The 26,163-nt window shown below is 52.9% G+C and overlaps 1 protein-coding gene across 2 annotated transcripts in view; it reads left to right on the top strand.

Annotated features, from left to right (window-relative positions):
* The window catches only part of Mark4 (microtubule affinity regulating kinase 4), a 30,785-nt gene that overhangs the window by 2,012 nt on the left and 2,610 nt on the right, over positions 1-26,163 (top strand). The window contains exons 2-17 of one of the 2 annotated variants that reach the window (XM_041653671.1): positions 5,011-5,211; positions 7,659-7,712; positions 7,832-7,880; positions 8,381-8,446; positions 8,607-8,677; positions 9,967-10,023; positions 11,604-11,840; positions 15,990-16,109; positions 16,463-16,562; positions 17,942-18,051; positions 18,147-18,306; positions 20,379-20,596; positions 22,631-22,734; positions 24,668-24,946; positions 25,088-25,167; positions 26,109-26,153. In XM_041653671.1, the coding sequence (XP_041509605.1) occupies positions 5,011-5,211; positions 7,659-7,712; positions 7,832-7,880; positions 8,381-8,446; positions 8,607-8,677; positions 9,967-10,023; positions 11,604-11,840; positions 15,990-16,109; positions 16,463-16,562; positions 17,942-18,051; positions 18,147-18,306; positions 20,379-20,596; positions 22,631-22,734; positions 24,668-24,946; positions 25,088-25,167; positions 26,109-26,153 (1,951 nt within the window). The remainder of the gene's footprint in view (positions 1-5,010; positions 5,212-7,658; positions 7,713-7,831; positions 7,881-8,380; positions 8,447-8,606; positions 8,678-9,966; positions 10,024-11,603; positions 11,841-15,989; positions 16,110-16,462; positions 16,563-17,941; positions 18,052-18,146; positions 18,307-20,378; positions 20,597-22,630; positions 22,735-24,667; positions 24,947-25,087; positions 25,168-26,108; positions 26,154-26,163) is intronic. The other variant, XM_041653670.1, reaches the window with a different exon arrangement.

Raw genomic sequence — 26,163 nt, 5'->3', positions numbered from 1 at the left:
TCAAACTCCAGCTGTCCTTAGTTGTCAGGGAAGCTTGCAGAGCCTGCTTCAGCCTCAGTTTCCCTGTCAGTGGGTTGATGGCGGCACCTCCCTGGCAGGGACTTCCTCACATCACGTGTTGTGGTTATTGCTACCTTAATTATTCAAATAGACTCAGATTCACATCTCATTGCTGTGTGACCTCAGGCCAGTGACCTCACCTGAGCCTTGATTTCCAATTCTGTACGATAGCGGCTGGGCCTTCCTCTTTCCTGCGTTCCTAAGATTGTTGGCATGTAGTGGGGATACTCGAATGGGTGGTTCTGTCCTGGTTCCATTCTGGAAGGATGACTTATGACTGAAGTGACACCCATCTCTTTCTATAGTCTGATGTTACCTGGTGACTGGTGACAGCCACATATGGGCATACTCTTCTACCCGAAGTTCTAGGGCTCGCAGACCAGGGGCCAGCTTCCATATCTCCCCTAGCAGCAGGCCTAGTGTTAGGGCACTGGGCCTTCAGGAAGGACCCAAGCCAGCTGGTGGTGCTAGCCCATTTTAGCTCCTGCCTCTGACCCCCCGGGGGGGTCCTCATCCCTTGACCCAGCTACCCTCTCACAGGGGTCCCTGCCATGCAGCTTTCAATGGAATGCCTTCCTGTGTGTGAGGGGGGCCCTGGCAATATCCAACAGGGATTCTTCTCCAGGCTGTTGGCTCAGCAGGGATCAGAGACCTTATCTTCCATCTCCACCACCCGCCTGCCCCTTGGGAGTGGGGGGGGGGGCTGAGAGCCTCCACTGGCATCTGGGAGATCTGGGAGGCTCAGCACTCAGGAACCTGGAGCTCAGGAGCCTGCTCACCCACTGGCCCTGTGCCCTTGAGCAAGGCCTTCTCCCTGCCTGAGCCTTAGGGAAGCTTGAGTCTGGGTTTGAGAATGCTCGTTGTGACTGGACCCATGTGGAGCTGGGGTGCCAGTGGCATGGGCCGGGACATGTGGAGGCACCAGGGGTGGAATTCGGAACCACCCGGCCTGGGATAGTCTTTTTTTTTTTTTCTGGAAGGGCCTCTGCCTACCATATCCACAGTACTGTGGTGCAGAGGGTAACCAGGGGCTCTGCCGCTGAGCCACGCCCCCAGCCCCTGATTAACTCCTGAATTATCTCAGCTCTTTCACTGTCCCTGAGGCAGGAGCTCACTGAGTTGTTCAGGCTGGCCTCGAACTCACTGCATTGTTCAGACAGATCCAGGATTTAAAATCTGATGCCTCTGCTTCCCTAGTTTTGGGGATGACTGACAGACCTGGTGGGCATCTTCCTTTTGCCTGTTGTGAGGAAGATGGGTGACGGTGGCTGGCCCATATCCCATCCCAGCCGCTGTTTCTCCCTGGACTGTGGGAGCACAGGGACCTTCCTCACTGGGCTCTGCTGGGGACTGAGTGTGGGTGAGGTTCCTGCCTGCACAAGCCTTGGCCAGTGGAATCATCCTAAACACCACGTTCCCAGGCGTGGTGGAGTAACCACTAAGCTTAGCTACTTGGGAAACTGAGGCAGGAGGATTTCAAGTTGGCAAGGCCTTATCTCAAAATTAAGATTAAAATGAGAGTTGGAGGGAGGGATGGGGAGGTGGCTTGCATGGTAAAGTGCTTACTGGGCGAAAACGAGGACCTGAGTTCAGATTCCAGTACCCACGTAAAAGCCAGGCATGGCAGAACGTGCCTGTCACCCCAGCACTGGGTGGGGGTTGGGGCGTAGAGATGAGCTGATACTAGGCACTTGCTGGCCAGCCAGTCTAGCTGAAATGACCGTCTCTAGGCTCAATGAAGAAGGAGTGTTTTCCTTTTGGTTATACCCAAAGGATACTCAATCGTACCACGAGGACATGTGCTCAGCTATGTTCATAGCAGCATTATTTGTCATAGCCAGAACTTGGAAACAACTTAAATGCCCCTTGACCGAAGAATGAATAAGGAAAATGTGGTACATTTACACAATGAAGTACTACAACAGCAGAAAAAAAATGACAACTTGAAATTTGCAGGCAAATGAATGGATCCAAAAAACATCATATTGAGTGTAGTAACCCAGACCCAGAAAGAAAAATGTAATATGTACTCACTCACAAGTGGCTTTTAGACATAAAGCAAAGAAACACAAGCCTGTATACAATTCACAATCCCAGAGAACCTAGACAACAAAGAGGACCCTAAGAGAACATACATGGAAAGTAGAAAAAGACAAGATCTCCTGAGTAAATTGGGAACGTGGTGATCATGGGAGAGGGTAGAAGGGTAGGGAGGAGGTAGGGAGGGGAGAAAAATATATAGTTCAATTAAAAACAGTTTTGTTATTTTTGTTTTTTTAAAAAGAAAGTGTTTCAAAAACTAGTAAAGAGAGTAACAGAGGAAGAGGCCCAAAGCTGACCTCTGACCTCCACAGGGGAGCACACCTGCACAAACATACAATATACAAGAGAAGGGGTACTAGGGACATAACTCAACGATGGAGCCCCTGCCTAGAGTCCCCCAGCGAGGGGCTGGGGTGTGGCTCAGTGGTAGAGCCCCTGCCTAGAATCCCCTAGTGAGGGGCTGAGGTGTGGCTCCATGGAGGGGCACTTCTCTAGTACCTGAGAATGAGCCAAAGACAAGAACGGGTGTGGAAGTATGGGTCTGTCTAATGTAACACATGTAAAAACATGTCAGTTTGGCAAAATGACTGGGTTCAGATCCGCTCTCCAGGCCTCAGTTTCCCCTGACTGTAAAATGGGGACGATGATTCATGGGCTGTCCATGCTTGTGAAATGCTGGTTGCTGATGTAGGCGTGGCACAGCTTGCCTGCCATGGGAGCCCAAGCCTCAGCTCTCTCTCTGGCTGTCCAGCCTTTTCCCTTCCTCTGTGTCCTGTGTCCTGTTTTCCTTCAGCCGTGAGGACGACACAGAGGGAGATCTGGCCAAGAAAGGAAGGCCCAGTCCCTGGAGGTTCCCAATCAGGACAGGGCAGCTGGGCCTGAGCAGGTCACCTCGTTGAAGAGGCTGGGGAGGGACAGAGGAGTTGATGGCGTGGGAGATGGCAGGGCAGGGCGCTTGTCCCTCTCAGGCGGGGTGGCGGAGGGCAGTCAGGATGAAACAGTGTTTCGTGGAGAGGTGGACAGAATGGCCAGCAAGGGACGTTGGGGCAGAATGGAGAGTTCTGTTGTCTGCAGGAGAATCTGGGGCAGCAGGGATGGCAAGACAGCCCCCACCCCATCTAAGACTCTCCCAGAAGCTCCCCGAATCTCACCCATTCCAAGTCGATTTCTCTCTTCACATCTACATGTGGGGTGATCAGGAAGGTCAATTAATTAGGTGCAAGCTGGGCAAGGTGGCACAGGCTGGTAATCCCTGCATTTGGGAGGCTGAGGCAGGAGGATTTGGAGCTCGGGGCTAGCCTGGGCTACAGGAGACCCTGTCTCAACTGCAGCATAAAGTTCAACATGCATGTATTTCCAGCCCTTGGGAGGCAAAGGCAGGAGGATTGGTACATGTTCCAACCCAGCTTGGGCTATAGATTGAGATCCAGTACCCAAAAAAAAGAAAAATATGTCAATAAATAGGATACCACAAGAGAGGCAAACACTGTTGAAATAGGTGCGTTCAGTGTTAGCAAGTTTAAGGTCACTTCCAGTTACTTGATAAGTTCAAGGCCAGCCTGGGCTGCTTAAAACTCCCCCTCAAAAAACAAACAAACAAAAACAAAGAAAGAAAAATGCAAAAAATGTGTTGCTGGAGGGTTTTTTGTTTGTTTGGCTTTAGGTTTGGTTTTGGTTTGGTTGTTCAATACAGTGTTTCTCTGTGTTGCTTTGGAGCCTGTTCTGGAACTCTGTAGGGCAGCCCGGTCCCCAAACGGAGATCCGCCTGCCTCTACCTCCCAAGTGCTGGGATTAAAGGTGTGGGCCACCACCCTCCGGCTTATTGCTAGAGTTTTCTATGTAACATTTTCAAACCACAGAAAGCTGGGCATTGGGTAGTGAGTCTACCACCATAAAAATGTCCAGACAGTCAGCTGGGAATGAGGTAAGGACATGTTTGCGGGGTGTAGAATTGAGGGGCTGGAAGGCCGGGTGCGGTGACTGCAGGCCTGTATTCTCAGAACTTGATGGGCCAAGGCTGAGCATCAGGAATTCAAAGTCAGCCTTGGCTACATAGCAAGTTGGAGGGCAGCCTGACCTACATGAGACCCTCTCCCACCTTCCCCATTCTCCACCCCAAGGAAAACAGATTTGGGGCCGAACCAGGGGTGTTGGCGGATGAAATGGGGTGTTTGGGATTTGTGCTGGCCAGAAAGGGGGTGTTGTGTCTGGATGGAGGTTGATGTTCATTCGGGGTTGAGGTCAGCAACGTTTTGAAGAAGAATGTAGTCTGAGGATGCTGGCGGTCGCAGGAGTGAGAAGGGGAGGGTGGGGTTCTTTAGAAGCCCCCATTTTGTGCTTTGCTGGGAGTAAACCCCTGAGCCATGCGCTAAGGCACCAAGCACTCCACCCGCCATGAAATTCTTCCCCAGCACTTGGTTTTTCCTTGGCCGAGGCCGCGTGGAGCCCTGTGCGGTGGTTCATGATGGCCGTCTGAGAAGTGGAGGCAGGCATCTGGGACGTTACCCTTGGCTACATAACCACTTTAAAGCCAGCCTGGGCTTCAGAAGAGCTTGTCTCAACAAAGCAAAGGAGTAGCTTGCTATGTAGGTAGCCCAGGCTAGCCTGGAACTCAAGCCTGTTCCTGGCTGCGTACTCCTGATCCACCTGCCTGCACTCTCCATCCAGAGTGCTAGAACCTAGGGCGTAATGCCTCCAGGCAAGCTCTCCGCCATCCAAGCAGAGCCCTACTGGAGACCTCTTTGTGGGAAAGGGGGAGGCCCCAAAAGCATAGTTTTTCTATGGCCCGAGTTTGCAAAGGGGCAGGAGGGCACACTGGCCAGAGCTCCAGAGAGCCACCCACCCTGGCCCTCGGGTGCTACTGTAGTGGAGTGGACTGGGACAACTCATATGCTTCTCTACCCACAGCATGGCACCTTGGGCAGTGGCCGCTCCTCAGACAAAGGGCCATCCTGGTCCAGCCGATCTCTGGGTGCCCGTTGCCGGAACTCTATCGCTTCCTGCCCCGAGGAACAACCGCATGTGGGCAACTACCGCCTGCTGAGGACCATCGGGAAGGGCAACTTCGCCAAAGTCAAGCTGGCCCGGCATATCCTAACTGGTCGGGAGGTAAGTGTTGGTGACCAAGGGACGCAGGGCAGGGGAGTTCAGGAGGTGTGAGGTCTGGACTGGTCCCGCTTGTCCTTCTAACCATAGAGAATTCCCCCATTTGCTCTGATCTAAAGTTGGTTTTGTTTTGTTTGGAAACAGGGTCTCTCTACATAGCCCTGGCTGCCCAGGAACACCCTATATAATCTAGGCCGGCCTTGAACTCCTGGAGAGCCATCTGCCTCTGCCTCCTGCTTGATGGGATTAAAGGCGTGTGCCACTAGGCCTAACCTAAAATTTAAAGTTTTTTGTTTTGTTTTGTTTTGTTTTTTGAGACAGGCTTCCTTTGTAGCTTTGGAGCCTGTCCTGGAACTAGCTCTTGTAGACCAGGCTGGCCTCGAACTCACAGAGTTCCCTTCCTCTGCCTCCCGAGTGCTGGGATTAAAGGCATGTACCACTACTGCCAGGCTTAAAATTCTTTTTAATGTTATTTTTATTTTTCGTTTTGATTTTTGAGATAGGGTTTTTTCTGTGTAGTCCTAGAACTTGCTCTGAACTCGAATATCTGCCTACCTCTGCCTCCTGAGTTCTGGAATTAAAGGCATGTGCTTGCCATGCCTGGCTTTTAATGTTATTTTGAATTTCATGTGCGCATGCGTGCGCGCACATGCCCACAGTGGCCAGAAGGGGGCATAAGATCTTCTGGAGCTGGAGCCACAGACCCTTGTGAGCTTCCTGACATGGTGCTGGGACAGACACTTTTCTCCTAGAGAGCAGTAAGCACTCTTAAGTACTGAGCTGTCCAGCCCCAGCTTGCTCAGATTTTTCCAGAACAACCCCAATAGGAAAAGAGGGTTAAAAGTTTCTTGCCTGCCTTCCTCTTTGGGTTTTGCATGTTTTTGTTGTCTTGTTTCTTTGTTGTATATATGTGTGTAAGAGGGAGGGACCAGACATGACATCAGGTATCTTTGCCCCTCATCTGTTTGCCTTGTGACAGGTTCTTTCACTTAAATGGGACACGCTACTGGCATCCACTAGCCTGCCTCCCACTCCGTCCAATGCTGGAGTGTGAGGGGCTGGGGTGAGACTCCGTGGTAGAGCCCCTGCCTAGAATCCCCCAGTGAGGGGCTGGGGGTGTGGCTCAGTGGTAGAGGGAGTTGCTTGGCTTGTACAAGGCCTCAGGTTTGATGCCCAGGACCACATAAACAATACAACCCAGAACTCTAAGAACCAGGTCATGATGGTGCTGCACACGCCTTTAATCCCAGCACTCAAGAGGCAGAGGCAGGTGGATCTCCATGAGTTGGAAGGCCAGCCTGATCTACAGAGTTCATTCCAGTTCATCGGGGCTTTTTAAGAAGCAAAACAAATCCTAAGAAACAGACCAGCAGGCTGATCTTCAGTGTAAATTCAAATTAAAACCCTTTTCTGCGATAGGGTTTTCTAGATTGACCAAGGCTTAAGTCAAAGCTCCTTTTAGTTTTAATTTCATTTATCACATTTGTCCAGAGAGGTCTGAGGACACCCTGCAGGAATGCATCCTCCCCTCGCCCCCGCCCCAGCATCTCAAACACAGTATTGGGGATGGAATCCCGCAAAAGCCTTAGCACCAGCCCTGTGATGGCAGCGCTGGGCCCCTCCCAGGAAAGCCGAGTTCTTTGTCGTTCCACAATTTATTCCTGTGCTCCGTCACTTTCACACATGAAAGGAACCATATGATCGTCTCAGTGCTGGCATGGAACGTGCCTGACAGAATTCTCAAAAATCCCTGTGTGAGAATCCCGCAAGGGCACGGGGCCCACTCCCCGAGGTGCGAGCACAGGCTGTTCCCCATATGTGGGTGCGGACTCCATTCCAGAGGTTGCTCCCCCCCCCCCCCGTTATATTTATTTTAAATTTAAATTTTTACTTTTTATTTATTTATTTTTTTTCCTTTTTGAGACAGGGTCTGTCTCACTGTGTAGTCTTGGCTGGCCTAGAACTCACGGAGATTCCCCCTGCCTCTGCCCTCCAAGTGTTCCACCACACCTGATATAAAATTCGTTTTATATTATTTACTTACTTCTCTAAATTGTGTGTCTGTGTTTCTGTGGGTGGATGTATGCTCAAGAGTGCAGGGGCCCAAGGAGGCCAGAAGATGTTAGACATCTTGTCACTAGACTCACTGATGGTTGGGAGCTGCCAGGCTGGTGCTGGGAATTGACGTCCGCAGGGCCCTCTGCAGGAGCGGTCACTGTGCTGAACGCCTCTCCAGCCACTCCTGGCCTGGAACTTGCTGTATAGAGCAGGCTGGTCCCTCCCTCTGCCTCCACATTGTTGGTGTGATGGCATGGACCACCATTCCCAGCTCCATTAAGACTTTAACATTCAATATTTCAGAAAATTTGAGAAAATGTTGCATGCCTCTCGTGTAGCCCGTGTGGTCTGAACCGGGGGATTTTGACTTTCCCGCCTTCTTCCTCCTCTAGGTTGCCATCAAGATCATTGATAAAACCCAGCTAAACCCCAGTAGCCTGCAGAAGGTGAGGCCCAGGGAAGCACAGTTCGGGTAGAACTCAGACTTCACCGGGCCTGGGGGCGGGGGATCCCCAAAGCCACCACCCCTCACTACTGTCTGTTTCTCTTTTCTGGCCTTGCCCAGCTGTTCAGAGAAGTCCGAATCATGAAGGGACTCAACCACCCCAACATCGGTGAGGAGATGTCGGAGCTGGCCCGGAAGCCGGCCATGGTGGGGCCTTGGGAAGGGAGAGTGGGACTGTATTAGAGACCCAATCGCTGTGGCGCCGATTCCCGTGTGACTTAGCTTCTCTGAGCCCGTGTTTTGTCTTCTCGAGTACGGATCTATATCAAGGCTCACACACTGCATTCGGGTCTATGTGAACCGCGCATACAGTGTCATTAGGCAGGGGTGAACACACTTTAGCTCCCCTGGAGGTGGCCCTGACCTGTATTTACTGCTTAACTGCTGATTGCTGGCAACGTGGGCACAGATCCCAGCCTCATCGAGCTGAAACTGTGGTGTAGAGAAAGGCAGGCTGAGCAGCCTGAAAAACCTGGCCACAAGTAGGCAGCCACTGAGGGTTCCGGGGTGGGGAAGGCGTGTGATGATTGGCAGGTGGCTGTGGGGTCTGGGAGAACAGCCGCCCTTCCACTCTCACCTAACCCTACCCGCTCCTCCTCCCCCTCCCAGTAAAGCTCTTTGAGGTGATAGAGACCGAGAAGACGCTGTACCTCGTGATGGAATATGCCAGCGCAGGTGAGCCCCTCCCCCATGCCCTGCTCCCACACCCCTGCACCCCACGCCCTGCTCCCACACCCCTGCACCCCATGTCCTGTTTTTGCACCCCTCTGCACCCCACACCCTACCGTCATGCCATCTGGCTCCAGCTCTGATCCCTCTTCCCCTCCATCTGCAGGAGAAGTGTTTGACTACCTCGTGTCGCACGGCCGCATGAAGGAGAAGGAGGCCCGGGCCAAGTTCCGACAGGTGAGACAAGCTCCTGGGAAGAAGGTCTGAGTGAGGACCAAGGAGGGCACTCTGCAGATGCCTGTGCACAGGGATGGGGTGTGCAGGGGCTCGGTGGGAGGAAGCTGTTGGGGACCCGGGGAAGCTGGTAATGAGCGTGGGTATACAGGTGTGTGGATGTGGAGGCCTGGGATGAGGGCGGAAGGATGGGAAAAGTACCAGAATATGGATGGCAGAGCTGGGGTGTCCCAGCACTTGGGATGGTGGCAGGGGATCAGGAGCTCAAGGTCATCCTCAGCCACCTCAGCTCGAGGCTAGCCTGGGCTGCCCGGGACTCTGTTGTGAGAGAAAGGCTGGGGAGCTGGCTCAGCAGGTGCAGCACCAGAGTGGGGTGGACAGGAGGGGTGGACATGGTGGTTAACCTCCATCCCAGCACTCAGGAGACAGACGGGCTCACTGTGGCTGGGGAACTGCACTAGTTTGATTGGCAAGCTCTGGGTTCAGCCAGAGAGACACCTTTGCCCAGTAAATAACGTGGAGAACAACCAAGACCCCATGTCCACCTCTGGCCTCCACGCTCATGCACCCACACACTCACATGCATGTGAGCGTGCAGAAACACACATAGTCTCATAGAAGACACACAGAATGGTCTGTGGGCCCTTTATGAGGTGCGTGTGTGGGTGTGTGAAAGCCGCATGCATTGGAGGGCAGGGTGGGAGTGGGGCCTCAGGGCAGCAGGGCCTGCAGGTGTTGGGTGTGTCATGCAGTGCCCTGGTGTGGAAGATTCCGTGAAGGGCACAAGTCGGGGTGTGGACATTGGTGGCTGAGAGTGTATATGGAGGGAGAGGACACACCAGAAGTCAGGTGACTGAGAGGATGCGCACATGTGAGGGACAGACTTAGGGTGCAAAGATCCAGTACAGGTGTGAGACACACAGGCGTGTCAGCCCGTGTGACCTGCAAGTGAAGCTCGAGCGTGCCCTTTGTACAGGGTGAGGACCTCCATCAGGGGCTGCCTTTTGGGGGTGAGGATGGTAGCCCTAGTGAGTTGGGCCCACACACCTGTTTCCAACAGGGGCACTTGGGGAGTTTCCACACATGGCCTAGTCCCATAGATGTGTGTGTGTGTGTGTGTGTGTGTGTGTGTCCGCCTGCGCGCTTGTGATCTGACTGAATTTCAGGTGTCAGGTGCTGGAGTTTGCCTGGGTCCCCTGTTCTCTGACCTGACTGAGGCCCCAGGGGGGTGTACCGGGTGTGGCGGTCAGCCACAGTGGTGGCTTCAGCGCTGCCGACTGTCTTCTATGCAGATCGTGTCTGCCGTGCACTACTGTCACCAGAAGAACATTGTACACAGGGATCTGAAGGTAAGCCCCTCCCACCGTGACCAGGCACCCCAGCCCTGCCAGCCATGCCTCATGCTCCCCGGCTGCCACCCAGTACCCAGGGTTCTTTCCCAGGCCTTTGTGAGGTGGGAGGACTGGGACCAAGTGTCCTGGACTGGTCTCAGAAGGGCGGGTGAGATAAGGTATCAGTATTCGGCCTTCGGGGCCTTGAGGTGCCTCTGACGTTGTTCCTTCTTCTGTCCCCTGGCGTCTGTGAGAACTCGGCTTTCAATTCCACAGGGTCTTGGGATCTTAGAGTGACAGAGAGGCCACAGCGCCAGCACCAGGGCATGGGAAAGCGACCCCTAGGGCCCAGCCTCCTGCTGCAGCCAAGCCTGGCAGCCTCTCTGGCTTTTCCTCAGACCCCCAATCAAAGAACACAGAAATCTAAGACCTTATAGTCTGGTAGGCTCCGTGCAAGCCCGTCTGGGTCACCCTTCGTCAGCACCTACCATGTGCTGGGCTGGACACTAAGGGCTTTAAAGACAAACTCTGAAGTCTGAAGACCCTGGGGGAGGGTCCAGAGGTGGCCTAGTGGATAAAGATGCTTGCTGTTCCCTCCCATCAGCCCTTCAATCCCCAGGGACCCTAGTGCTGGAAGGAGAGAGAATTGACCCTGCAGTTAACCTTTGACCTCCACAGGTCTTGTACACCTCCCATCCCACTCCCCAGTCACGTGCATACAATAATAAAAAAACAACACCAGAAACCCTGGGGCTAGCTCCAGAACTCTGGGGGCAGAGGCAGGAGGAGTTCAAGGGTTATGAACTCAGTTTGTAATAGAGTGTTTTATTTGACATTTGCAAGGTCCTGTGTTCAGGTTCACCCACAGGGGGCAAAAGGGGATCAACAGAGTTTAAGGCCAGCCTCAGCTCTATGAGACCCTGTATCAAAATAGTTAACAACAACAACCAAAAAAAAAAAAAAAAAACTCGGGGAAGTTGGGTTTGGTGGATCTCTCCTGTAATTCCAGCTCTCGGGAGAAGGAGGCAGGGCACTTGGGAGGGTAGCCTTGGCTACGTAGTGAGGTCAAAGCCACCTTGAACCACATAGACTCTGTCTCAACAACACAAAAAGGAGGCCCCCTTGCAGACATGAAGCCCACTGTGGAATGGCTTTGGATACTTGTTCTTGTCTGTGACTGGATGCTTGCTCTGTGAGGAGGCACTTTGCCGGCATCACCTGCTAGGTTGATGAGAATTAATCTGGAGGTTGCTCGCCACCTAGTGGAGGAGACTGGAATTGACCAGAATGGTTTCCCAGGTCCTGCTGGTGGCAGCCTCATCCAAGGCCATCAGAACTAAGGTGAAGGCTGGACTGCTGCGCCTCAGATGTCAGGAAAGAAAATGTGACCAGGCTGCGGGTACGGCTCAGTCTGAAGAGCGATTACCTAGTATTGCCAGAACCACAGGCTGTATTAACAAGCGCACTTACACTGGGTGTGGTGACTCGTGCCTGTAATCCCAGCCTTGGGGAGTCAGAGGCAGGAGCAGGGCCAGTTAGGTCAGCCAGGCTCAGAGTGATCCTCTGTCTTGATCCGCTGGCCTCCTCTTCCCTCTCAGGCTGAGAACCTGTTGCTGGATGCCGAGGCCAACATCAAAATTGCCGACTTTGGCTTCAGCAATGAGTTCACGCTGGGGTCGAAGCTGGACACATTCTGTGGGAGCCCCCCATACGCTGCCCCAGAGCTCTTCCAGGGCAAGAAGTACGATGGGCCAGAGGTGGACATCTGGAGCCTGGGCGTCATCCTCTACACGCTGGTCAGCGGTTCCCTGCCCTTCGATGGGCACAACCTTAAGGTGCCAGGGACAGGTCGGGCAGGGGCAGGGGTGACTTGGGTGCCTGCCTACAGTAGGCCAGCCAATGGGACCAGTGATATTGGGGATCAAGCTGTGAGTTGCTCAGCTGGTGGATTTGGGTTCTAGTCTTGGCCAGCTCTGGCGAAAAACAAATCATTAGAAACTTTTGGGTCATGCCCCATCTAAGGCTTTTCAGATCTACTTTTTGTGACAGGCAGAAACGTGGCAGGAGGGGTGAGCCTCAAGAGCAGTGACAGAGTCCAGGGCGGGGTTTCATTTCTGTGCAATACCCAGAATAGGGAAGTCCATATAAAGTGTGAGCGGATTGGTGGATGCCTAAGGTCAGGGGAGAGCAGCTAAAGGGCTCGGAGGTTTGCTGTGTGTAGGATGGAACTGAGGGTCAAGTACTCTACCCCTGAGCCACGCCCCAGCCCCTCACTGGGGATTCTAGGCAGGGGCTCTACCACTGGGCCTCACCCCAGCCCCTCACTGGGGGATTCTAGGCAGGGGCTCTACCACTGGGCCTCACCCCAGCCCCTCACTGGGGATTCTAGGCAGGGGCTCTACCCCTGAGCCACGCCCCAGCCCCTCACTGGGGGATTCTAGGTAGGGGCTCTACCACTGGGCCACACCCCAGCCCCTCACTGGGGGATTCTAGGCAGGGACTCTACCACTGAGCCACTTTTATAGGGCTTCTTTTAAAATGATAAAAAAAAAATACCCTGAAATTATTAGTGGTGATGATTTTGCACTCAGCAGACACCCTACAACTCCTCAGAGTTGTGCTTTTACGAATGGTTTTTGTTGTAACATTGTATAGAATGGGATATGCCTGTCATTCTAGCCCCGAAGAGGCTGAGGCAGGGGCTGGCCTGCATCTTAGTGACAAACTGTCTCAACAGAAGTCAAAGGGAGCTGAGGCTGTAGCCGGTTCAGGAAGTCCTGGGTTGCTCCCTCAGCACCACAAAAAACAAAAGGTGCACAAAAAGATTTCATCTTAGTTTACTGGACATTTCTACAGTGGATCTCAGCGGAAACAAAAGGAATGAAATCTGGGTTCTAGGGAGGAACCCAGATAACTGGAAGTTACTGGAACTGTGGGGAGGGTGTCATCAGATTGATTTGAAGGTTTTTGTTTTTTGTTTTTTTTTTTTTTGCCCCCTTTGAAGTTTTGCTTTGAAACATTGCCAAGATACAGAAAAGCTGCAAAGAGAGAATAGAGACGGCCAGTCCTTTTCAGGAGGGCCATGCTGGCTGACATCCAGTCGAGGGTTGCTGCTGTCACCGCATACGCACGTAGCCATGTCATTATTGATGGCCTGCTGGACAGTTCATTGTAGACACAGTGTCCCTCTGTCCTTCAAGGCTGAGGCAGTTATCTCCTCAGACTATGGACATTTTCCTGTGGCTGGTCACACACAGGAAATGCAACATTGAAACAGTGCTGACCCTCATCCTACCAGCCACAGTGAGAAATCATTTGTCTGAGGTATACTGAGCCACACCCCAGCCCCTCACTGGGGGATTCTAGGCAGGGGCTCTACCTCTGAGCCACGCCCCAGCCTCTCACTGGGGGATTCTAGGCAGGGGCTCTACCACTGAGCCACACCCCCAGCCCCTCGCGGGGGATTCTAGGCAGGGGCTCTACCTCTGAGCCACGCCCCAGCCTCTCACTGGGGGATTCTAGGCAGGGGCTCTACCACTGAGCCACACCCCCAGCCCCTCACGGGGGATTCTAGGCAGGGGCTCTACCACTGAGCCACACCCCCAGCCCCTCACTGGGGTATTCTAGGCAGGGGCTCTACCACTGAGCCATGACCCTAACCCTTCTCTGGGGCACTGAGTGATCTAACTTGTGATTGGCTTCAGGTCAGTGATTTTCAGAGTGTCCCTCAGTCTAGTTGGTCTTATGTCCCCTGTTGAGTAGTTCCTGGAGGAATTCCTCAGCAACTCCCTGTGCCAAGGAGGACTGGCCACTGCAGGAGAGCATGTGGGCAGGAACTGTTTTTAACTTTTTGTCCCAGCATAAAGAGCTGAGCCCTTTGTCCCTCGGTTAGCCCCTCCTTTCGTCCAAGACTCCGTAACAGCAGCCCTCCTTCTCCCTTGTTGAGGCAAAGCTGCAATGTGCTTGAGGGGTCCCGGAGCACAGAGAAGGGAAGTCTAGATATAAAGCCAAGACCTTTTCAAAGGCTCAGGCTAACAGCTCAGCTGCCCCAGGCCCTTTTCATGCCCTGTTGTGTTTGCTCACATTTGTGTGGGTGCCGACAGAGGCCAGAGGGGGTGTTAGATCCCCTGGAACTAGAGTCACCAAAGGAAGGTATGAACTGCCCCGTATGGGTTCTAGGAACCAAACTTAAGTCCTCTGAAAAAGCAGCAATCACCATCAGCCACCAAACCCATCTCCTGTCTTGCGGATGCTGTGGAGATCCAGCTCAGGTTTTCTTCCTCACACTGCTCCGTGAGGCTGCTCTCTTAGTCACACACGGAGCTCTCTGGTGTGGCTGCTCTCGCTGGCCCGCTTGCTCTGGCGACCCGTTTTCTGTCTTCAAGGCTAGATGGACAGGCGTCCGCCATGTGCATCTGGCGTTTTGGTGGGATTTAGGGATTGGAATCCCTATCCGCACAGATGCTGACAAGCTCTTGGCCACTGAACCATCTTTATGGCTCAGTCATGTTCTTTATGAATCCCTCAGGCAAGTCCCTGGAGAGCTGGCCCAGAGGCTGAGAGCACTCGCTGCTCTCCTAGAGACCCAAGTTGTATTTCCAGAACCAAGGAAGATCAAACATCCTCTTCTGGCTGCTGTGGGCACTGCACACGCATGCCCAGATAAACACAGACACAGACGGATCTCTGTGAGATCGAGGTCTACAAAGCAGTTTCCAGGACTGGTTCCATAACTATTGAGAAACCCTATCTCTAAAAAACCAAAAAGAAAAACAAAAATCAAAACAAAAACAAACCAAAAACCAAATAAGTATCCCTTTGAATGCGGTAGAATGGGATGTTTGGTGGACTGGGGCAGGAGGGTTGTGAGTTCATGGCTAGCCTCATCTATAGAATAAGATTCTTTTTCTCAAACCCCAGAATAAATGGACATTAACAGTATGGCTGTGTGGGAGACAGGTACTAGGTGAGGATAGTGGCGGGGTCCCTTCCCAGTGTAAGCCTGGTCTTCATGTGCTGTTCCCTCTATAACTGAGCCTCTACCTTTTTTGAATGAGTACTTGCCTAACTCACAGGAAGCCCTAAGTTCATTTCCCACCGCTGCATCAAGGGAATGTGTTTTCTTATGCCTGTAACCCCAGCATGCCAGAGACAGGATCATCCTTGCCTATACAATAGGTTTGAGGCCAGCTCGACTGCGTGAGATTCTGTCTCCAGAATCTGAAGGGGAAAAATCAAAATTAGACTTAAGGCTGGGTATAGTGAAACATTCAATTCCAGTGCTTGGGAGACAGCCAGAGCTATATAGCAAAACCCTGTCATGAGTTTTTTGAGACAGGGTGTTTATCTCTATAACAGCCCTGGCTGTCCTGGAACTCACTCTGTAGACCAAGCTGACCTTGAACTCACAGAGTTCCTCCTGCCTCTATTTAAAGATTAAAGGCGTGCCCCACCATGGCCCTGCTTCAAAAAAAATTTTTTTAATAAAAAAAATTCGACCTAGAAACTGCTCAGGGCCTGGGGATGCTGCTCAGCTGACTGCCCGTCAAGGTGCAGAGCGCTGCATAAGCTGGACATGGCACACCTGTAGCCCCGCATTCTCGAGATGCGGGGAAGCTCAGAAGTGCAGGGTTTGAGGCTTGCTCTGTGAGACTCCATCTTGAAGTTGGGGAGGACTTTTAAATTTCTGCTTTTCAGGTGCCCCCATCTCACAGATAAGAGTGTAGCCAGGAGAGTGGAGCTAAGCGTCCCTTACTGATTGGGCTGGAACTTCTTCCAGAGGTCTGGGCGTGAGGGTGGGGAGCAGGTGGTTTGCAGAGGTGGGATGAGGGGTGAGCCCTGTCTACAGAGGTAGGGTAAGGCGGAGTGGGGGGGATGAGGGGTGAGCCTTGTCTGCAGAGATGGGATGAGGTGGAATGGGGGGTGCTGAGGGGTGAGCCCTGTCTATGGAGGCTAGCGTGCCTTCTCCTATCCTGTCCTCCCAGGAGCTGCGGGAGCGTGTCCTCAGAGGAAAGTACCGAGTCCCCTTTTACATGTCTACAGACTGCGAGAGCATTCTGCGGAGATTTCTGGTGCTGAACCCCGCAAAACGCTGTACCCTAGAGGTGAGCCCCAGCCCCATGCCCTCTGGGCCCCTTCCCATCTCCTGATCCCTATGGCTCCATCCATCCTGCCTGGGGCTGGGCCCCAGCCCTAAGGGGAGAGACACAGCAGAGAGGAGGCCCTTGGGCGGGTTCCCCCCCCCACGTCAGTAATTAAGCTAATGAACTCCTAGGATGATTACAGGGTTCTGGGGACCCAGATGATGCGGAGGAGGGTGGTAGGGAAGACTTGGGGGTGGGGGGTGGAATAGCTGGCTAAGCCTCAACAAGCCCTAGTTTGGGGGTGGTAGACTCTGGGGAGTCCCACTTATGTCACATTTCTGGTCCCTTCTGACACCGATCTCCCTTGCCCTCAGCAAATCATGAAAGACAAATGGATCAACATTGGCTATGAGGGTGAGGAGCTGAAGCCATACACGGAGCCCGAGGAGGACTTCGGAGACACCAAAAGAATTGGTGAGCGTCAAGGAAGCAGGTTCCGCCGGCGGCTCGGGTGCAGTGTTGCAGAGCCAAGGCTGCCATCGCCGCCTCTCTTGCTGGGTAGCGTCTTGCCACAGCTCATCGCTGAGCGAGGGGCAGCAGTTGAGGAATGTAATATTCCTGCAGCACGTTCAAGCTGTGTAACTCCAAGTGTTGCCCTCTCTGTGCGTCTAGTCCTTATCTAGGAAATGGCAGTGTTCACACAAGCCAGCTCAGCACTGAACATATAGAGGAAGGAGTTGATCTACATACATGCTCACTTCAGTGCCTGGCTTTGACTATGAAGGTCAGAAAACAGATCTCTGGGGCTGGAGAGATTGGCACTGGCTGCTCTTCCAGAGGACGCAGGTTTAATTCCCAGCACCCACGTGGTGGCTCACAACCATCTGTAACAGTCCCAGTGGACCCAGTGCTTTCTTCTAGCCCCCTAGGGCACCAGGCATTGAGGTGTACACAGATATACATACAGACACAGCATCCATGCACATAAAATAAGTAGGTAAATAAATAAAAATAAGCCACTGATAACCCAGCATGGTGGTGTGTGCCTGTAATCCGAATACTTGGGTCATCCTTACCAATATAACAACTTGAAGGCCAGCCTGGATAGATAGATAGATAGATAGATAGATAGATAGATAGAGAACCTTCTGTTTCATTGCTAAAGAAATGGACCACCAGGGGGGCTTGGGCAATGGCTCACAGGTTAAAAGCACTGACTGATCTTCCAAAGGACCTGGGTTCAATTCCCAGCACCCACATGGCAGCTCACAACTGTCTGTAACCCCAAGATCTGACACCCTCACACAGAGATACATGCAGGCAGACCACCAATGCACATAAAATAAGAATAAATAAATTAAAAAAAAAAGAAATGGACCACCATAGTAGCGTGACCACATAGTCAGCTTTTATGATTGCAAACCATGGAAAATACCACTGTAATACTAATACTTCAAGGTTGGGGCGTGGCTCAGTGGTAGAGCCCCTGCCTAGAATTCCCCAGTAAGGGGATGGGGGCATGGCTCAGTGGAAGAGTGCCTATCATATGACTTCTGAAGCTATCAGTGTGGTCTAGTGGTTTTGATTTGTCAAAACTTGGTGGTGTGCATGTGTTGACCTAACCATTTGTGTCTTTGTGGTTTGGACAATGATTGGTCCGACCTGGGTCACACACCTACTCTGGGTAGGAACAGGTGGGGGTTAGCAAACTGGACCCATTAATGAAGGAATATTCTTCCCAACAAATTCCTATGCCCCTGGATGAGGGGAGAGGAGCAGACACTGTTGAGAGACAGGGGTGGAAGGGACGGCCTGGGGAAGGAGACTGACTCTTCTCTCCGTCCATCTCCCAGAGGTGATGGTGGGTATGGGCTACACACGGGAAGAAATCAAAGAGGCCTTGACCAGCCAGAAGTACAACGAGGTGACCGCCACCTACCTCCTGCTGGGCAGGAAGACTGAGGTCAGAGGTCGTGGGGCCTCAGGCCTGGGGTGGAGGGACTCGGGGTCTGCAGCTCGGACAGAGGGCTGAGGTGTCGTTTGTATTTTCTCTTGTAGGAGGGTGGGGACCGGGGTGCCCCAGGGCTGGCCCTGGCACGGGTGCGGGCGCCCAGCGACACCACCAACGGGACAAGTTCCAGCAAAGGCAGCAGCCACAACAAAGGGCAGCGAGCTTCGTCCTCCACCTACCACCGCCAACGCCGGCACAGCGACTTCTGTGAGTGCCCCGCCCCGGAATTCCAGCCCAGCCTGGACTGTCAATCACAAGCAACTACAGATGCCGGGAAAATAGATTTTTGTGAGGAGTTGTGAATCTCACTAGATAATCCCGGCCAGCCTCAAATTCACCATCCTCCTGCCTCAGCCTTCCAGGTGGTGAGATGACAAGCGGGCTACGTCACCTGGCTCGAGAGGGAAGGAATGCTAGGTGCCATGTGGGTGCTGGGAATCAAACCTGGGCCGCCTGAGATCCTGCCTCACAAACATGGGTCCAGAGGTGGGCTCGGAAAAGACTGGCATCTTAGAAAAACATGCTGACCCAAGCAACTGATAATATCTTTCTTGCCTCCTCCTTGTTTTCCTGAGTTCGTCTTCACCTCACCTTATCTTTTCCTTGTCCTCTCACAGAGTATGGTCCAAATGGGAACCTAGCCCATTAATCAGAGACAGAGCTTTGATAAGAATTTAGTTAGAGGGCAGAGAAGTGGCTCAGAGGTTAAAAGCACCAGCTGCTCTACCAGAGGTCCTGAGTTCAATTCCCAGCACCCACATGGGAGCTCACATAATGCGATCTGGCGCCCTCTTCTGGCTTGCATGCATACATGCAGGCAGAACACTATACATAATAAATAAGTTTTTTGTTTTTTGTTTTTTTTGGTTTTTTTTTCTTTTTTTATTGAGAAAAGGAGAAAAAAAAAACAAGTTTCCACCTCCTCCCAGCCTCCCATTTCCCTCCCCCTCCTCCCACCCTACGCCCCCTCCTCCCACCCTTCTCCCCCTCCCCCCACTCCTTTCCCCCTCCCTCTCCAGTCCAAAGAGCAGTCAGGGTTTTCTGCCCTGTGGTAAGACCTAGGACCTCCCACCTCCAACCATATCTAGGAAGGTGAACATCCAAACTGGCTAGGCTCCCACAAAGCCATCACATTACGTAGGATCAAACCCCCGTGCCATTGTCCTTTGCGTCTCATCAGCCCTCATTGTTCGCCATGTTCAGAGAGTCCAGTTTTATCCCATGCTTTTTCAGTCACAGTCCAGCTGGTCTTGGTGAGCTCTCAATAGATCAGCTCCACTGTCTCAGTGGGTGGGTGCATCCCTCGTGGTCCCGACTTCTTTGCTCATGTTCTCCCTCCTTCTGCTCCTCATTGGGACCTTGTTTTTTGGTTTTTTAAGTCTAGTGGGGATGGGTGCTCTGTAGCTGGAGCACAGAACATTTTCACAATGCACTGCTGAGAGCCTGCCTTCTTGTCTCTCCACAACGATGTGGTGCGTGGCTGTCCGTGGAAATCTGAAACTTAGTTTCTTTGCTGTGGGAAAAGTATCCTCGGGAAAGCAGTCTAATGTAGAAAGACTGTATTTAGCTCAGGGTTACAATCTGTCCTGGTGGGGATGTCACAGCTGCAGGAGCTGGTCACCTTGTGTCCAGTCAGGATCCCAGAGCAGTGACTGTGGGCGTGGGTGTTAGCGCTCAACACACTTCTTCCGCTCTTACAGGATTCAGTCCCCTCGTGGGGCCTGGTGCCGCCAGGTGGGCGGGGTTTCCCATCCTAATTAATGTAATGACCTCACAGACAGACACACACTGATACACACACATTGACACTTCCACAGGCAAACTAGACTGTCCCTGGCTGGACTCCCCAAGTGGTTCTAGACACTCTCACTGTTACCAACAATTTACGTTTTGAAATAAGGTTTCACTATGTAGCCGTGGCTAGCCTGGAGCTCTCTGTGTAGAGCTGACTGACCAGAACGACCTGAAACTCACAGAGATCCGCCTAAGGCAGACAGTGATGTCAAAATACTTCACCATTAGCAACTGTAGCCAGCCAGGCCTTGGTGGCACACACCTTTAATCCCAGCACTTGAGGCAGAAGCAAGAGGATCTCTGAGTTCCAGGACAGCCAGGGATATACAGGGAAACCTTGGCTTAAAAAACCTACCCCCTCAAAAGGAAAACAAAAGAAAGTGCAGCTATTATGAAGTGCCCCCTCTTGTGTCTCTGGGGACCCCTTAGATCCCCTCTTGTGTCTCTGGTGACCTCAGCTCTAACTGATCCCATCCCTGCACCAGGTGGCCCGTCCCCTGCCCCGCTGCACCCGAAGCGCAGCCCAACCAGCACCGGGGAGACAGAGCTCAAAGAAGAGCGGCTGCCGGGTCGGAAAGCAAGCTGCAGTGCAGCCGGGAGCGGGAGTCGGGGGCTGCCCCCCTCCAGCCCCATGGTCAGCAGTGCCCACAACCCCAACAAGGCAGAGATTCCTGAGCGACGGAAGGACAGCACGAGTGCCCCTGTGAGTGACGGGCAGGTGGGGGGGGGGGGATGAAAGTCCTCCCCACCCCCACTGCTGAGAGCGGGGGCCCCATCCCCAGACCCCCTCCCACTCTGTGATCTTCGCTAACATGTATGTAGCACACACAAATGACACTACCTATGAACAGTGCTCACTCACCCTTCCCTCCTACACACACACACACACACACACACGTGCCCCTTACCACAGAAGTCATCCCTCAAGCCGGGCACAGGGCATTCCTGTAATACCAGCACGCAGGAGTCTGAAGCAGAAGAATTGTGGGTTTCATGCCAGCCTGGGCTAGAGAAATCTGTCTCAGAAAAGAAAAAAAATATAAATATGAAAATAAGGAGCCAGGCAGTGATGGTGCACACCTTTAATCCTAGCACTTGGGAGGCAGAGGCAGGCGGATCTCTGATTTCAAGGCCAGTCTGGTCTAGACAGGCTCCAAAGCTACAGAAAAACCCTGTCTTGTGTGTGTGTGTGTGTGTGTGTGTGTGTGTGTATTGGGGGGGTGGGGTGTAGTTAATCTCAGGGTTGAGGGCATAGTTCAGGGGCAGGGCACATCCATGCAGTACCAAAATAAGCCAGAAGAGGGCGCCTGACACACACACACACACACACACACACTGGAATTAACTCGCAGTTGTGAGACACTGGGAGTGGATGCTGGAATCAAACTCAGGTCGTCTGGAGGAGCAGCAAATGCCTTTAACCCCTGCAGTTCCAACTTTAGGCAAGTCTTCGCTAAGGGTACTAGATGGCAAGGCTGAACTGCTCTCTGGAGTGTGCGAGGAGCCTGCTGCTCTCTGGAGTGTGCGGGGAGCCTGCTGCTCTCTGGGGTGTGCGGGGAGCCTGCTGCTCTCTGGGGTGGGGGGGAAGGCGGGGGGGGGGTGCACACCCGAGCTGGCACTGACAGCCGCTGATGGAACTCTACCTGAAGGGATCTGTGGGGCTGTGTGGGGACGTAGGGGGCGTTTAGAGCAGGTGACAAGCCCACAGGAGTCCCGGGGAAGGATGGAAGGAGAATGGAAACGTAGCTCAGCCAGTAGGTGCTTGCTTACCCAGCAGGCAGCTGCACAGACCGCTCACCCCACACCTGGGAGGGAGGCAGGGGGATCAGAAGTCCATTCTCAGCTACAGAGTTTAAGCCCAACCTGGGATATATGAAACACAAAGGAGACCGAAGAGATGGTTCAGTGGTTACGAGCACTGGCTGCTCTTGCGGAGGACCAGGGTTGGATTCCCGGCACCCACTTGGTGGTTCACAAGCATCTGTAACTCCAGTTCCAGGGAATCTGATGCCCCCTTCTGGCTTCTTGGGGTCACTGCATGCAGGTGGTGTACAGACATGCAGGCAAAACAGTAGTACACATGAAATAAAAATAAATTATTAGGGCCAGGCACACGCCTTTAATCCCAGCACTCAGGAGACAAAGGCAGGTGGATCTCTTTGAGTTTGAGGTCAGCCTGGTCTACAGAGTGAGTCCTAGGATAGCCAGGGCTACCCAGAGAAACCTGTCTCAAAAAAAAGAAGAAGCCTGGTGGTGGTGGCACACACCTTTAATCCCAGCACTCGGGAGGCAGAGGCAGGTGGATTTCTGTGAGTTCTAGGACAACCTGATCTACAAGAACTAGTTCCAGGACAGACTCCAAAGCCACAGAGAAACCCTGTCTCCAAAGACCAAAAAAAAAATTTAAACAGAAATACCAGGCTGAAAAGATGACTCAGTGGTTAAGAGCACTGACTGATCTTTCAGAGAGCCTGGTACAATTCCCAGCATTTACATGGTGACTAACAACTGTTTGTAGCTCGGGTCCCAGGAGATCCAGCGCCTTCTTTTGGCCTCTTTGAGAACTAGGCACACACCTGGTACATAAGCATCCATGTAGGCAAAACACCCATATACATGAAATAATAAAAATAAATCTTTGCAAGGGAAAGAAGTGTGTCGTGTCAGAATGCAGCAAGGTGGGGAGGCTGGGAGGCGTCTTCTCACCCTTCATCCCCTCTTGGTGTGCTTTCCACAGAACAACCTCCCCCCCAGCATGATGACCCGCAGAAACACCTATGTTTGCACGGAGCGGCCAGGGGCTGATCGCCCATCCTTGTTGCCAAACGGCAAAGAAAACAGGTACGCGCCGGGCGGTGGTGGCGCACGCCTTTAATCCCAGCACTCGGAAGGCAGAGGCAGGCGGATCTCTGTGAGTTCGAGACCAGCCTGGTCTACAAGAGCTAGTTCCAGGACAGGCTCCAAAACCACAGAGAAACCCTGTCTCAAAAAAACCAAAAAAAAAAAAAAAAAAGAAGTACGCGAGACAGAGCCTCTGGGCAGGAAAGGGAACACAGGGAGAGGGTGGGTATGTCCAGCGGCATCCCCCTGCCCTTTACGGGCAGATCTCCGTGCTGTGAAGGTAGGCCACCCTGTCCTCAGCCAGGAGCCTGGGAACCAGGTGGAGTTTTTAAATAGGAAGTGAGTAAATGCGTGCACATAGACACACACATACATACACGCACACACATGCATGCGTACACGCCATGATACCACACACCTGAAAGGGAGGACCAGAGTGCAGGGTCAACCTTGGTTACATAACTAGTTCAATGCTAGCCTGAACTGCATGAAATCCTGTTTTTTGTTTGTTTGTGTTTTTAAATGAGTGCTGGGGGAGTGGTTAAGTTGGTTAACCCTTGCCTGACTGCCCAAAGCCTTGGATCTGATGCCTGTCCTACACCAGGGGAGGTACCACGTGCTTATAACCCCAGCTCTGGCTAGGTGAAGGCAGAAGGATCAGCAGTTTAAGGCCAACCTGGGCTGTGTCTCAACATAAAAAGAACGAGGGCTGGAGAGATAGTCGGAGGTTAAGAGCGCTGTCTGCTCTCGCAGAGGACCCAGGTTTAATTCTTAGTGCTCACGGGTGACTCGCTGTGTACCTCGGTTCCAGGACATACGGTATCCTCTTCTGGCCTCTGCAGGCACCAGGCCCGTGTGCACAGGCACACATGCAGGCAAAGCACCCATGCACATTTAAAAAAAAATTGTTTTGAAGGAAAGGGAAAAGAGAGGAAGCATGAATTGCTCCACTCAGACCAGACATTTTGCTCCCCGCTACCAAGCTTTGGGTACCGTCTTCACTGGTACCCAGTGCATTCTGGGACGTAGCTGTGGATGCGTGGTGTGTTAGGATTTGTGGGTGTCAGTGTGAACCCGGGGATGCTCAGCACTGGGTTAACGGGGACATTGCAAGTTTCTCTTCTCTAAATGGGACTGGCACTAACTGCCCGCAGGTCGCACAATCCTTTACCCAGGGTTTGGATGGCATTTAATGACAAGGAGATTATTTGGTAGTTACTAAATTAAAAACCAAAATACCAATCAAGGGGGTTGGTCAGGCAGCGGCTCTCTGGGTGGCCTGACCGTGTCTAGAAACTGCGTAGGTCCTAATCCCTCCATTTTGCAGCAGGGAGAAGTTAAGTTCCCTATCTGAAGTTGCTCAGCCAGTGAGTCCTTACTTGTGATCAGCCTGAGATGTGACCTTCAGGTTCTCACAGGGAACAGGACTAAGCTGCAGAGAAAGCTATGGCTTCAAAATGATTTCTGAGACAGAATCCAAGAACAGGCTCTTTTTAACCTGTCCGTGTCCCTGTGGGCGCCTGCTCAGGGTTGAGGTCTGTGCCAACTACCGGTCTCCCAGCAGCGTGTTTGAGGGCATGGCCCGGAAATGGTATAAAGAACAGTGGCTAGCAACCTACTGGGTGGAGGCCAGTCACGTGACTCCTCCTTGAAGCACTGAGTGCTGGAAACTAGTCTCCAGGAGGAGACTTCATGTGTATGACTCCTGCTAGCCCTAAGGGTTTGGATGCTAAGAGAGAAGAGCACAGGTGGATTCTAGAGAAGTAGCCTCTGAGCTCTAGGCTGAGCTTGGGGGTCACCGGGAATGAACGCATTGGAGGTCTGGTGTTACAGTTCTGGAAGCTAAGCAGGGTCAGGTCTGGTTAGAACTAGGATGGGAAAATCTGGAGGGTGAATTTAGACCCCGCCCTGACGTGTCATTCTCTGCCCACAGCTCCGGTACCTCACGGGTGCCTCCTGCCTCTCCCTCCAGTCACAGCCTGGCTCCCCCATCGGGAGAGCGGAGCCGCCTGGCTCGAGGCTCCACCATCCGTAGCACCTTCCACGGGGGCCAGGTCCGAGACCGGAGGGCAGGGGGCGGGAGTGGCGGGGGTGTGCAGAATGGACCCCCAGCCTCACCCACGCTGGCCCACGAGGCCTCGCCCCTGCCCTCCGGGCGGCCTCGCCCCACCACCAACCTCTTCACCAAGCTGACCTCCAAACTGACCCGAAGGTGAGCTGCCCCGGATGTGGGGTATGGGTGTGGGCCGGGTGGAGGGGTGGGGCCTAACCTGTCTTCTCTGCTTTGCCTCCTGTATCTGACCTCTTGGTCGTCTGCTCCTCCTGCCACCCCTTTCACCCCCTGACCCCACAGGGTTACCCTCGATCCCTCTAAACGACAGAACTCTAACCGCTGTGTCTCGGGCGCCTCTCTGCCCCAGGGATCCAAAATCAGTAAGTCCCGCTCTGCTCTTGCTCCCCCTCTCTGTCTGCATGGTTGGCTGAGTGTGTGGTGGGACCTTGGGAGGAGCCCTGTGGGTGGAAGCCGGGTACAGGGTCTGTATGTCGGATTTGTTGCCGGCAGAGGGACGGGGCAGGTATCAGTTCTACTGAGCGACCTAGACCGAGCCTTTTAGCTTCTCTCTGTCCTCTTCTGCAACACGAAGCTAGTAACCACAGAAACTATTTCCAAGGGTGGTTGTGAGGACTCAGAAAGGACATCCCTCAGACATCCCTGTCCTTTGTGTTTCTGTTACCCATTGATACCCACTGTGTGCCCGCATGGCTGGAAAATGTGAAACATCGCCACGGTGACGGAGCCGCCCTTCTAATAGAGGACAGAAGGAACACACGTGTGCCACGAGTTAGTGAGAGTTCTGACGGGAAAAGACCCGGAGTCTCAGCTCTAGAGAGGCTGAGGCAGGAAGATCCCAGGTTCAAGGCCAGCCAGGATATAGAAAGGGATTATGTCAGAAAATTTCAAAAAGAATAGAGCTGATGGGGTGTTTTGAGGAAGAGAAAGACATGATTCAGCTGTAAATCTGCTGTGTAGAATCCCCCAGTGAGGGGCTGGGCTGTGGCTCAGTGGTAGAGAGCTCTCTAAGGAACGTGTCTGTCATTTGAACATCTGTGTGTGACTGTGTGAGTATGTCTATGCCTTTTTCCGTGTAGGTGTGTCTGCCTGCCCCTTTTTTTCATCTTTCAAATCCTTCAGTATTTCTCCAACCTGCACTAACCATTTACGTGTGGACCCCGCTCTGGATGAAAGGGATCAAACCCAGACTACAGCTCTCGCCTGAGCTGCAGCAGAGGCTGCCTGGAGTCTGGTGGCAGTGGGGAAGGGGAGGGGCTGCTCATGTCCAGATGTACATTCTGTCTCTTCCCTCCTCCGCTAGGGTCGCAGACGAACCTGAGAGAATCGGGGGACCTGAGGTCACAAGGTGAGTGTGG

This window comes from Microtus oregoni, unplaced genomic scaffold (genome assembly GCF_018167655.1).
Source record: "Microtus oregoni isolate MIOR12 unplaced genomic scaffold, Mior012 000006F_ref0000085, whole genome shotgun sequence".
In the NCBI taxonomy this organism is placed as follows: domain Eukaryota; kingdom Metazoa; phylum Chordata; class Mammalia; order Rodentia; family Cricetidae; genus Microtus; species Microtus oregoni.
The sequence above is the reverse complement of the archived record's forward strand: the minus strand, read 5'-3'. Positions and strand labels throughout refer to the sequence as shown.